Genomic DNA, 13,386 nt, shown 5'->3' on the forward strand with positions numbered 1-13,386 from the left:
TTTATAGACATCTAAATCTATACATACATATATAGATATACTTTTGCATTCAATTTCTTTTAGATTTTTTTTTTCAGATTTGGTTTATCTCCATTTATCCAAAGCTCTAAGCATTTAATGTTTTGACGTTATGTACTTAAGCTTTATCCAACGACGTTCAATGTGATTAGCCAAATAAGAATGCTATCATTATATTCCCTGCATCCTATATAAAAGGATTAAAACTCATATATATATATATATATATATATATATATATATATATATATATATATATATATAATATATATATATATATATATATTAATATTCTACGTATGTTTATTTAATAAACATCTTGAAGCTAAAACCTATCAGAATATATATATATATATATATATATATATATATATATATATATATATATATATATATATATAAATTTTCTTCATTATTTTTTTTCTATAAAATTTATCTTAATTTCTTTATTCTTTATATTTTTATCATTTTATTTAAATGTTTATTATCATCATTATAGTACTTATTAATTATTATTATTATTATTCTATATATATATATATATATATATATATATATATATTTATTTATGACTGTCATTATTTCTAATACAATAAAACATTTATAAATAATATGATATTAATAAATTGTATATTATTGCATTATAAAATTTATGCATGTTATAGAAGGGATAAATAGCGGTGGAAGAAAAGGACCAACGGATATGTTTGTTAGAAATACTTTAATATAATTTAAAAAATAAATAATTAAAATTAAAAATTTACTCTTACTCATATTTTTATAGACCTTTAATTTATGGGTTAATGTTTTTTATGACTAACAGCTATATTCTTATTATAATTTGCTCCTTTGTCTCCCTTTTCTACATATAAATACCACCTAGGTGCATGAAGAAAAATACAACAACAGAGACAACAAACACTAGAGTTTTCTAAAAAATGTTCTTCTTTTCTTCTCTATATTATCTTTAAGACAATGATGTTCATAAGGTTTGGAGATCCTTTGCTGCACTCGATCGATCTAACGGGTTGTTGTATCTTGGGAGAGAAACGCATATGATTTGAAACACATATGATTGTGTATTTGTTTAGCCTTGTGCAATAGGCGTGTTTTTTCTCTAAGGATAGCGCTATACATGTCTGAACCCAGGCTATTTCTACTCCTTACCTCATTTATTTTTCTCCATTATTTATTATTATTATACTAATTTTATTATTAATAGTATTATATCTCTGATTAATATTCTTTGATTCATATACATGTTATTATTATTATTGCTCTAATAATTATTATTATATTATTTCATATTTTGCTTATTACTAGTATTATTTGAGTAATGAAATTCTAACATTCTTAGAGAGAAAATGTCCCTTTATTTCTATTTTTGATTACTCGTTTGTATTCAATTCTAAAATTAAAAACAATATAGAGCTGAAGACTGAAAACACATTTTATCAACTAAAGTATTTGTTATGGTTATAATTAAATCAGTTTCAACTAAGCCTCAAAGTTTATGTGTACAATTGTGGTTACTTCTATTGGTAACAATAAATGAAATTATGGATAAATGAATTTACTGCTCTTTGAATAATTTTTTGATGTCTAAAGCTATGTTATATGACATGCTATTATTATAATTGTTGAAGAATTTGGTTAGAGACCATTCAAATTATAAAATTTTGAGGTGCAAAATTAATTAATCAAAGAAGTGATGATACATGTATTTATAAATGAGTGTTTTGTGTGAACTCATTGTATTATTCATTAAGTAACAACTTCATATAGTGTATGGTGTTAATATAATGGTGCAGTGAAAGAAAAAAAATGCTTTAATATGGTAAATGTTATTCTACAAGTTCTAGCTTGTCTTTGCCTATAAAATTACATAGGGTGAAATTTTATTTCCTGCTTACCATATTTTGAACACAAAAGATTCTGATAAAACTTGTTGTGAGTTATGAAAGAAAAAAGAACCACATTTAAAATATTTCAAAGTGTGGAGGTGTCTGACAATGGTTAACATACCTGTTAATAAAAATATCTTGGTTATATATTATAAAGTGAATGAATATATACCTCACTGTTTTGCCATAAAGTGATAATATTATTTGTGTTTCTTCTAGTTATGATAATATGTCTAATTTCTTGAGATGATTGAATGATAATGTAAATTGGATATTAATTTTGGTGATAAAATCAACTACTAGTTATGGTTATGTTTTAACCTTGGATGGAGGTGCACTATTATGGAAATATGTTAAAAATCAAACTAGTGTTCTGTCACAATCTACTATGCATAAATTATTCCCTTTTCCAATGCATCCTGACAATTAAATTTTTATATTTAAAGTTTTTAGTAAAAATGTCAATGAAATTGACATATGAGAATGAGAGACAAGTATATTAGAAACAAAATTACTCATGGTTATCTCTCTTGACTTTGTGATGAGTCATTATTTTCTTCCATTCCACTGGCCTTTGTGTACCCATTAGACAGTTGTTCAATGCTTAATTGTTCATCTTTAGAGTGTTTTTCATCTGTTGGGCTTTACTGGGCCACTATTCTGAATTTGGACTAATTTCACATTATTTGGCCTAATTTTTGTTTTTAATTATTTTTAGGCATTTGGGGTGAAGCAATTTTGGAGCTTGAACATCAATATTCAGTTGAAGAGAGTTGCCACATCATTTCCACATCATTTTCATGTCATTTCCACGTCAGCAGAGTGAATGAGCCAACATTTGACGCCCAGAGTGGCATTTTTGTAATTCTACTTCTCATAATGGCAGTTTCGTAAATAATGAAGGGTAGGGTGAGGTGACCACGAGTTTTAGGTCTGCATGAAGGCACCAGCCGCTCCTTCATCTTCAATCTCTCTTCAAAACCTCCATTTTCGTTCTCCAAGCTTCCATGGAGGTGCCCCTTGCGGTTTTTCGCGTTTTTGGCTCATTTTTACTGTTTTTGTGCATATTTGACAGCACCCATTGAGGGTTTTACGTTTTGAATTCGTTTTCTTGCTTGAGCAGTTCGTTTTGTGGGTTTTATACACTTGGAACAACACCCATTAATGGGGTTTTCGCATTTATATATGATAGCACCGTTTTGCATTACATTGAAGCTTTGAAATCTTTCTTTTTGCTCTTAATTTGCGTTTTTCAGATTTCATAAGTTAGGGGTTTTTGATTCTGTTTTTGTGATTCCAGAATTGTGGTGTCTAATTGCTCATTTCCATGTCTAGCTAATTTCGCGTATTGACTCCTTGATGAAAAATGCAATGAAGCTTTGAGGTTGTGCTTGCTTGTGAAATCTGTCATGTCTCTTTGTTCTAATTTGGGAATGCATTGTGATGAATCTGTTTGTGCTTAATTTACAGAGTAATTGCATGTGTTTGGGTTAAGTTATGTTCATGCTTAATTTATGTAACTTGGCTGTCACGAATTTAAGGATATGTGCATTGCTTAATTGCATAATGAAGCTAGATTGTGATTTTCGCTTAGTGGATTATTATCTAGTAGATTGAGAGAAGGCAGAGGTGTTAATTTGGTGCTCTATGATAAGAAAAATTGCGTTTGAATCAAGGATGTCAATACGGTTTTAATCACTCTTCGCATTCAATTAATTTGTTGATTAGCATTCTGAATTTGCCTGCCAAACCTCCCCTATGTGTTGTATTGTTGTGTTCATCTGGAAATTGAAGCTTTGAATAAAAATATTGGTTATTGGGAGACGACTTGGTTCACTTTCATATACTGCATTTATTCTATTTTAATTTGGTGGGATACGACCTCTATCAAATTTGGCGCCATTGCCGGGGACCAATCGTTTAGTTCAAAGTAAAATTTTCAGTGTGTTTGTGTTTCGTGTTTTGGTGTGTGTAGTTCAAGTGTGGTTGAGTTGGTATATGTTCATTGTGATGTTAATGTTTTGTTAAGTTCAATGCCTGTTTCCATTCTTGTGTGTTTCTGTGTAGTGTAGTGAATAGTGGCGCGGCGCGCATGAATAGTTTCATCTAGTGTAGTGAATAGTGCATGAATAGTGTCCGAATCTGGCATTTAACTTCTGGATTTTTGTTCTGGTAGCTACGGTGCTTTTTTTGACTTGAAATTTTTCCCCCCACTTCTAAGACATTGAACTTGATGTGAAAAATAGTTGGAGCAGTTGGTATGGTCTGAGTTGAGAGATTCAAAAATAATTTGGACTAATTTTTAGTGAAACTTCAGAGGACCATAACTTTTGCTCTGGTTATCAGAATCACTAATATTTTATATGCATTTCGGGTGGAATTTGATTTCCTACCTTGTTGGAACCCTCATTGTCGGTTTGCAAACTCAGATTCTCCAGAAAATGCCATTTTCTACATTTCAGCAATGTTTTTTGTGATTTTTCTTCATTTTTTCCACTTTTGAAAAAATTTTAAAAATACTTGTGCTTTGAGTTTTGATCTGATTTTTTTTGTGCTTCTGTTTGACCACTCAAAGGAATATCCTACCAATTTTCAATTCATTTGGAGTTCGTTTGAGTATACTTGTAGTTATACCCTATGTTATGCCAATATCACTAGAATTAATGTTTTTTGGTGCATGACTAGGGGAAACCCAAGTGAATTACAACCATTTGACCTTGAGATTGATAGGACATTCCACAGAGGAAGTAGGCATCTTAGGAATCCATCTTTGCATGCTGAATATTCAATGACTTTTCCTGACTCTTCTGATTCTTTTCACATTCCTGACACTCCTCATTCCTTGCATTCTGAGCATACTGTTTATTCTGAGCATTTTGATTTTCATACTGATAACATGGCTCAACCTCCTCCACCTCATGAGAGAACTATGAGTGAGCTCACTGCACCAGAGTTCACTTATGATAGTTTATGCATTCAATACTCCGAGGAGGAAGTTCCATATGTGCTAAAAACTGGTTTAATACACTTGTTGCCAAAGTTTCATGGTCTTGCAGGTGAGGACCTGTGCAAACACTTGAAGCAGTTTCATGTCGTCTGTTCCACCATGAAGCCAGCAGATGTGCAAGAGGACAATGTATACTTGAAGGCTTTCCCTCATTCTTTGGAGGGTAATGCGAAAGACTGGTTGTACTACCTTGCACCCAGGTCCATCCCAAGCTGGGATGACCTGAAGAGATTGTTCCTTGCCAAGTTCTTCCTTGCTTCAAGGACAACAACCATAAGGAAGGAGATTTCTGGCATCAAGCATCAATCTGGGGAGACCCTTTATGAGTACTTGGAGAGGTTCAAGAATCTCTGTTCAAGCTGCCCAAACCATCAGATCTCTGAACATCTCCTTCTGCAATATTTTTATGAAGGTCTGCACCACATGGATCGAAATATGATTGATGTCGCAAGTGGTGGTGCCCTTGGTAACATAACCCCAGCTGCAGCCAGGCAACTAATAGAGAACATGGCTTCAAATTCTCAACAATTTGGCATAAGGAGCGATGCCATAGTTGTTAGAGGTGTTCATGATGTAGGGGCAACCGAGTACACGAAGAAGTTGGAAAGTAAGATTGATGCTCTTACCTCACTAGTCAATCAAGTTGCTTCCAATCAGAGAGCTCCAACTACAAGAGTTTGTGGCCTTTGTACATCTGTTGATCATTTTACAGACTCTTGCCCAGCATTGCAACAATAGGCTGCTGCTTCTTCTTCTACATCAGTGGATACCCCCCAGGCCTATGCAAGAAATATTTTCAACAACAATAGGCCCCAACATAAACAACAGAACCATGATTTGTCAACAAACAAATATAACCCAGGATGGAGGAATCACCCTAATTTGAGATGGCGAAACCATGGTAACCAGCAGCAGCCCCAACAATTTCAAAATGTACAACCACCACCTCCACAACAAAGAGTTGCACCTGCACCACAAGCTGCTATTGTTCCACCTGTACCCACACCAGCTCCTACTGCAGCACCTGCACCTTCTTCTTCTACTTCATTGGAGGAGTTAGTCAGGATGATGACCCTTCAAAATATGCAATTCCAACAGGAGACTAGGGCCTCAATCCAGAGTTTGACAAATCAAATGGGGCAGATGGCCACTCAGCTAAACCAGGCACAGGCTCAGAATTCTTACAAGCTTCCATCACAGACGGTGGAAAATCCGAGAAATGTGAGTGCCATTACATTGAGATATGGGAAGAACATTGAAGTTCCCACTCCCGAGCCTACACCTCCAAAGGAAGTCGACCCTGCCACACTTCAGAGAAAGCGTGATGCTCATGCAGCTGGTCCTTCCACATCTGGTGTGACTTCTATGCCTTCCACCTCTGCTGTTGCACCTTCCATACCTCTTCCTTTCCCTCCAAGAGCCATTCCAAGCAAAAAGATGGAAGAGGTTGACAGGGAGATCTTAGAAACATTCAGGAAGGTGGAGGTGAACATACCTCTGTTGGATGCCATTAAATAGATTCCCAGATATGCAAAGTTCTTGAAGGAGCTATGCACGCACAAGAGGAGGCTAAAGGGAAACAAAAATATCAACATGGGGAGAAATGTGTCAGCATTGATAGGTAAATCTATTCCTCAGGTTCTTGAGAAGTGCAAGGACCCAGGTACATTTTGTGTACCTTGCATCATAGGTAACAATAAATTTGAAAATGTTATGCTTGATCTTGGTGCTTCAATAAATGTAATGCCTCTGTCTATTTTTAAATCTCTTTCTGTTGGACCCCTGCAACCTACGGGTGTGGTGATTCAGTTGGCAAATAGAAATGTTGCCCACCCCGCAATTTGGTTGATGATGTTTTGGTTCGTATTGGTGAATTGATCTTCCCTGCTGATTTTTACATTCTTGATATGGAAGAGGGATTTTCACGTGGTTCTGCACCAATCATTTTAGGCAGACCATTTTTGAAAACTGCACGAACCAAAATTGATGTCCATGCAGGTACTTTGTCCATGGAGTTTGATGATATTGTTGTGCGATTTAACATTCTGGATGCCATGAAATATCCTTAGAGGATCATTCTATTTTTCACGTGGATATTATTGATGATGCTGTTGATGGATTGATTTATGATTTCCACTCTTTGCATGCATTAAAACATTCATTTGTGTTTGAGTTATCTGAATTTGCATGCATTGATGTTCTTAATTCTAATTCTGATTCTGATTCTGATGATGTTGAATATGATGTGGATAATGTTGAATCTACTGAGTTTGACTCTATGGATGTTGTACCTATTGACTTGGATGTTATACAATCAGGTTACACTAACCATATTGTAGGAAGTACATATGCATCTGATTGTTATGCTCAGGTACAAGCTATGGAACCCATTTCTCCCTCCCCTCTGGTTCCTGATATTCAGCCAGCATCCAGTACTCCAAAGTTGAAACCACTGCCAGAAAACCTCAAGTATGTCTACTTAGAGGAGGAGGACAAATTGCTTGTCATCATTTCCACCTCCCTCACTGCTGAACAAGAGCAGAGGTTGTTGCACGTTCTTAAAAAGCATAAGAAGGCAATTGGAAGGACATTGGCTGACATCCTTGGTATTAGCCCATCAACATGAATGCACAAGATATTGTTGGAAGATGGAGCAAAGCTAGTGAGATAGCCACAGAGGCGACTCAACCCTGTCATCTCGGATGTTGTAAAGAAGGAGGTGACCAAGCTTCTACAAGCTGGGATCATCTACCCCATTTCTGACAATCAGTGGGTCAGCCCCATCCATGTTGTTTCAAAGAAGACAGGCCTCACTGTAGTCAAGAATGAAAAAGAGGAGCTGATTCCAACAAGAGTGCAAAATAGTTGGAGAGTTTGCATTGACTACAGAAGGCTAAATCAAGAAACCATAAAAGACCACTTCCCCCTGCCTTTTATTGATCAGATGTTTGAGCGCTTGGCAGGTAAGTCCCACTATTGCTTTCTTGATGGGTTTTCTGGTTATTTTCAAATTCACATTGCACCTGAGGACCAAGAGAAAACCATATTCACTTGCCCCTTTGGCACTTTTGCCTATAGGAGGATGTCGTTTGGCCTATGCAATGCCCCTGGCACATTCCAGCAGTGCATGCTTAGCATTTTTAGTGATTTTCTTGAAAAATGCATAGAGGTGTTTATGGACGACTTTACTATATATGGGTCCTCATTTGATGCATGTTTGGATAGTTTGGACAGAGTTTTAAACAGGTGCATCCAATTTAACCTTGTTCTCAATTTTGAGAAATGTCATTTCATGGTAGAACAAGGCATAGTATTGGGGCACATAATTTCAAAAAACGGCATTGAAGTTGACCCTGCCAAGATCTCAATTATTTCACAATTGCCTTACCCCTCTTCTGTGCAGAGTTTTACAGGCGCTTCATTCAAGACTTCAGTAAGAAGGCCCTCCCACTATCCAACCTACTGCAAAAGGATGTTGAGTTCATCTTTGATGAAGGATCAAAGAGGCTTTTGATTGCCTCAAGAAGGCCCTGGCCACAACTCCAATCATTCAGGCGTCCGACTAGACAGCCCCATTTGAGCTTATGTGTGATGCATCCAACTATGCATTAAGGGCTGTTCTAGCTCAAAGGATTGATAAGCAACTGAGGGTAATCTACTACGCCTCCAGGACATTAGATGTTGCCCAATCAAATTACACCACAACAGAAAAAGAGCTCATTGCGGTAGTTTTTTCACTTGAAAAGTTTCGATCTTATCTGCTTGGTTCTCCTGTTGTTGTGTTTACTGACCGTGCAGCTTTTAAGTACTTGTTAAAGAAGGCAGAATCAAAACCTCGGCTGATAAGATGGATGCTCTGGCTCCAAGAATTCGATTTGGAGATTCGTGATAGGAGCACAAAACCTGGTTGCAGACCACCTAAGCAGGATTCAGAGGTCTATTGATGATGCTTCACCGATTCGGGATGACTTTCCCGATGAAAGTTTGTTACACTCTCTACTTCTTCCTCACCTTGGTTTGCCAACATTGTTAATTATCTTGCTGCTTCTGTTTTTCCTCCCCTAGCATCCAGAGCTCAATGTGATAAACTCAAGAGCGATGCTAGGTATTACATTTGGGATGACCCCTATTTGTGGAAAATATGCAGTGATCAGGTTACCAGGAGATGCATTCCAGACCATGAGATTGACTCGGTCCTCAAATTTTGTCATTCATCTGCACCTGGTGGTCACCTTGGCACATAGAGAACAGCTCGCAAGGTGCTAGATTGCGGATTTTATTGGCCCACCATCTTCAAAGATGCGTGGAGGATTTGTAGCACATGTAAGGAATGCCAACGAGTAGGAGGAGCCATTTCTTGGAGACAATAAATGCCTCAACAACCCATGCTATTTTGTGAGGTGTTTGATGTATGGGGTATAGATTTCATGGGCCCTTTCCCTATCTTTTTTGGTTTCACTTACACCTTGCTTGCTGTTGATTATGTTTCAAAATGGGTGGAAGCCAAAGCCACTAGAACTAATGATGCTCGAGTTGTTGTGGACTTTGTTAGGTCTCACATATTTTGCAGGTTTGGAGTTTCTCGAGCTATTGTTAGTGACCAGGGCACCCATTTTTGCAACAGATCCATGGGGTTTTGCTTCCAAAGTACGGGGTTGTGCACAAACTTTCTACCCCATATCACCCCCAAACTAATGGGCAAGCCGAGATCTGAAATAGAGAAATCAAGAGGATCTTGGAGAAGATTGTGCAACCCAACAGAAAGGATTGGAGTAATAGACTTGAAGATGCTTTATGGGCTCACAGGACTGCTTACAAGGCACCTATAGGGATGTCTCCTTATTGGGTTGTCTTTGGTAAGCCATGCCACCTTCCAGTGGAGATAGAGCATCGAGCCTACTGGGCTATCAAGTCATGCAACTTCTCTCTTGATCAAGCTGGAGAGGAAATGAAGTTGTAGTTGAACAAGTTAGACGAGATCCGTCTGGAGGCATATCATAACTCTATGTTCTACAAGGAGAAGACCAAGAGATTCCATGATAGCTCCATAGCTAGAAAGGAGTTTGTTGTTGGTCAACAAGTTTTACTGTATAACTCCAGACTTGGACTCATGGGGGGTAAGTTGCGATCAAAGTGGATTGGCCCTTTTGTTGTCACTAATGTTTATCCTTATGGTGCAGTTGAAATCAAAAGTCAGTCCACCGATAAGAGCTTCAAAGTGAATGGGCATCGTCTGAAGCCATTCCTCAACAATCCTGCCTTGGTGGATACTATTGTGGAGGAGACTTCCCTACCTGACCCCACTGCTGTTTCACCATGATTCAGGGAGTTTTCTTTCCCTTTCTTTACTTTTATTGCATTTGTCCAGGTCTGTCTGTCTGTTGTTGTTTCCTTTTGTTTGTTTCCTTTTTGTTAATTTGTGTTAGTTAGTGTTATGTTTTTGTTTTTTGTTTGGGACACTCACTTCACTCTTGGAGGATGAGTTGTTGGTTACTTTGTGGACTGATATCCTTGCTTTCTCTTTGCATGTCAAGTTGCTTTTCTGTGTGACCCTGTGTGAGAATTTGAGCCACTCTCTGTTCTTTGACTGTGTGATATATGCCTCTTGAATTCTTGCACAGTGGACTTGGCTTGACTCTTTCTAATGCTTTTCTGATACACATGCATGTTGGGATATGATTTAGGCAATTTTGTTTTGTGAGCCTATAGCTAGATAAGCCTACCTTGAACTGTTTCTGTTGATACCCCTTTTTGAGCTTGCATACCCTTTCATGGTTCTACAGCTCATTACAAGCCCTTAGCCAGAAAAACCATGATTATTCCTACCTTAGGAAATTTTGGAGCTTTGGAATTGTTTTGGGAATGGGTGTTCAACTAAGTGTGGTCGCGCACAACAAGTGTGGTTGTGCGCGCACTTGTTATTGGTTCTTGGAATTGCTCATTTGTACACCAAAGTGGGATTTCAAAATTATTGTTTCTCTGCATGTTCTTTGTAGTGTATAGAAAAACAAAAACAAAAAGAAAACAAAACAAAAAGAAAAGAAAAGAAAACAAAGAAAAGAAATAAAAGGAGTTTGGATTTGAGCATTGTGTGAGAACCGAAGTTGGAAGTGTTGGTGTTTGGGATTACTTTCATGATTGATTGAGACTTATTCCCCATTACTCCTCTATTTCCTTGGTTGCTTAGCTACTTATCCATATGTTCCACAACTTGTCCTCAGCCCCATTACAACCTTGAAAAGTCCTTCTCATCTTGACCCGCATGTGTTTCTGGTTTGGTTGTTGGTTCTAGAGGCTTGCCAAGTCTGTTTGATGTTTGTTTTTCAGGGGTGCTTTGAGAGTAAACAATAGCCTAGAGATTTGAGTGATACAGTGCATATTTTGTGAGGTTATGTTGCTTTCAATTCTCTCTTTGAGCTGAACTAAGTACTTGACATGTTTTGAACTGTTTGGATGATGTTCATGGATACCTTGCAGCTTTGAATCCTTCTCTGTTGTATGTGTTTCCTTGTGTCTTTGTTGAGTCTGTTTGTCGTGTGTCTTTTTGTCTCTCTTGTTATGTTTATGATGTCCTTGCTTTGCTTTACTCTTTAATTTTGCCCAGGAGTGCAAAAGGGTAAGTGTGGTCGATTTTGATGAGTCATTATTTTCTTCCAATCCACTAGCCTTTGTGCACCCATTAGACAGTTGTTCAGTGCTTAATTGTTCGTCTTTAGAGTGTTTTTCAACTGTTGAGCTTTATTGGGCCACTGTTCCGAATTTGGACTAATTTCACATTATTTGGCCTAATTTTTGTTTTTAATTATTTTTAGGCATTTGAGGTGAAGCAATTTTGGAGCTTGGACATCAATATTCAGTTGAAGAGAGTTGCCACATCATTTCCACATCATTTCCATGTCATTTCCACGCCAACAGAGTGAATGGGCCAACATTTGAGGCCCAAAGTGGCATTTTTGTAATTTTGCAGCTCATAATGACAATTTTGTAAATAATGAGTGGTAGGGTAAGGTGACCACGAGTTTTAGGTCTGCATGAAGGCACCAGCCGCTCCTTCATCTTCAACCTCTCTTCAAAACCTCCATTTTCGTTCTCCAAGCTTCCATGGAGGTGCCCCTTGCGGTTTTTCACGTTTTTAGCTCATTTTTACCGTTTTTATGCATATTTGACAGCACCCATTGAGGGTTTTACGTTTTGAATTCGTTTTCTTGCTTGGGCAGTTCATTTTTTGGGTTTTATACACTTGGAACAACACCCATTAATGGGGTTTTCGCATTTATATATGATAGCACCGTTTTGCATTCCATTGAAGCTTTAAAATCTCTCTTTTTGCTCTTAATTTGCGTTTTTCAGATTTCATAAGTTAGGGGTTTTTGATTCTGTTTTTGTGATTCTAGAATTGTGGTGTCTAATTGCTCATTTCCATGTCTAGCTAATTTCGTGTATTGACTCCTTGATGAAAAATGAAATGAAGCTTTGAGGTTGTGCTTGCTTGTGAAATTTGTCATGTCTCTTTGTTCTAATTCGGGAATGCATTGTGATGAATCTGTTTGTGCTTAATTTACAGAGTAATTGCATGTGTTTGGGTTAAGTTATGTTCATGCTTAATTTATGTAACTTGGCTGTCACGAATTTAAGGATATGTGCATTGCTTAATTGCATAATGAAGCTAGATTGTAATTTTCGCTTAGTGGATTATTATCTAGTGGATTGAGAGAAGGCAGAGGTGTTAATTTGGTGACCTATGATAAGCAAAATTGCGTTTGAATCAAGGATGTCAATACGGTTTTAATCACTTTTCGCATTCAATTAATCTGTTGATTAGCATTCTGAATTTGTCTGCCAAACCCCCCTGTGTTGTATTGTTGTGTTCATCTGGAAATTGAAGCTTTGAATGAAAATATTGGTTGTTGGGAGACGACTTGGTTCACTTTCATATACTGCATTTATTCTGTTTTAATTTGGTGGGGTACGGCCTCTATCACTTTGTCAGGTCAAAAAGAAATACTACAGATCTGCTTATCAAAGGGTTGATGCATCAACAACAAGTATTTGAGTCGTTGAGGAGAATGAGACTATAGCCCATAAATTAGTTGCAACAATGGACACCCATCTCCACATGAATGGTGATCCCATGGAATGGACTTCAATGGGTAACAACGAAGTTGTTGTTGACTAAAGTACACCAAATAATTTGATTAACTTTTATGTCTCATTCCTATGACGAGGTGTACTATAAATTGGGGCAATAGTAAGGTTGAGGTATGTGCATTATTATGCTTATTTTATAAAATACCTCTTAATAAACCCAATGACAATTATTGTAGGGGTGTGAGTCACAAATCACCCTTTGAGAGTTTACCTAGTGAGTGTGATGGTAGGGCCGCCATTGTGAGACATGGGCAAGTCTCTAAGTGACACTCATGAAACAAGATACATGCACAAGGCCGTAACGTGCAC

At 37.1% G+C, this 13,386-nt stretch overlaps 1 protein-coding gene across 1 annotated transcript; it reads left to right on the forward strand.

Annotated features, from left to right (window-relative positions):
* The first annotated feature begins 2,910 nt into the window (after positions 1 to 2,910).
* Positions 2,911 to 12,230, forward strand: LOC146886447 (uncharacterized). Its single transcript, XM_085673182.1, has 2 exons — positions 2,911 to 7,892; positions 8,333 to 12,230. Exon 1 carries the CDS (start codon positions 4,600 to 4,602, stop codon positions 5,665 to 5,667), a length of 1,068 nt encoding a protein of 355 aa, XP_085529308.1. The 5' UTR covers positions 2,911 to 4,599; the 3' UTR covers positions 5,668 to 7,892; positions 8,333 to 12,230.
* Positions 12,231 to 13,386: the final 1,156 nt, after the last annotated feature.

The sequence above is a fragment of the Vigna unguiculata genome, chromosome 5, assembly GCF_037176805.1.
Source record: "Vigna unguiculata cultivar grain cowpea cultivar isolate G323 ecotype 2 chromosome 5, ASM3717680v1, whole genome shotgun sequence".
Classification (NCBI taxonomy): domain Eukaryota; kingdom Viridiplantae; phylum Streptophyta; class Magnoliopsida; order Fabales; family Fabaceae; genus Vigna; species Vigna unguiculata.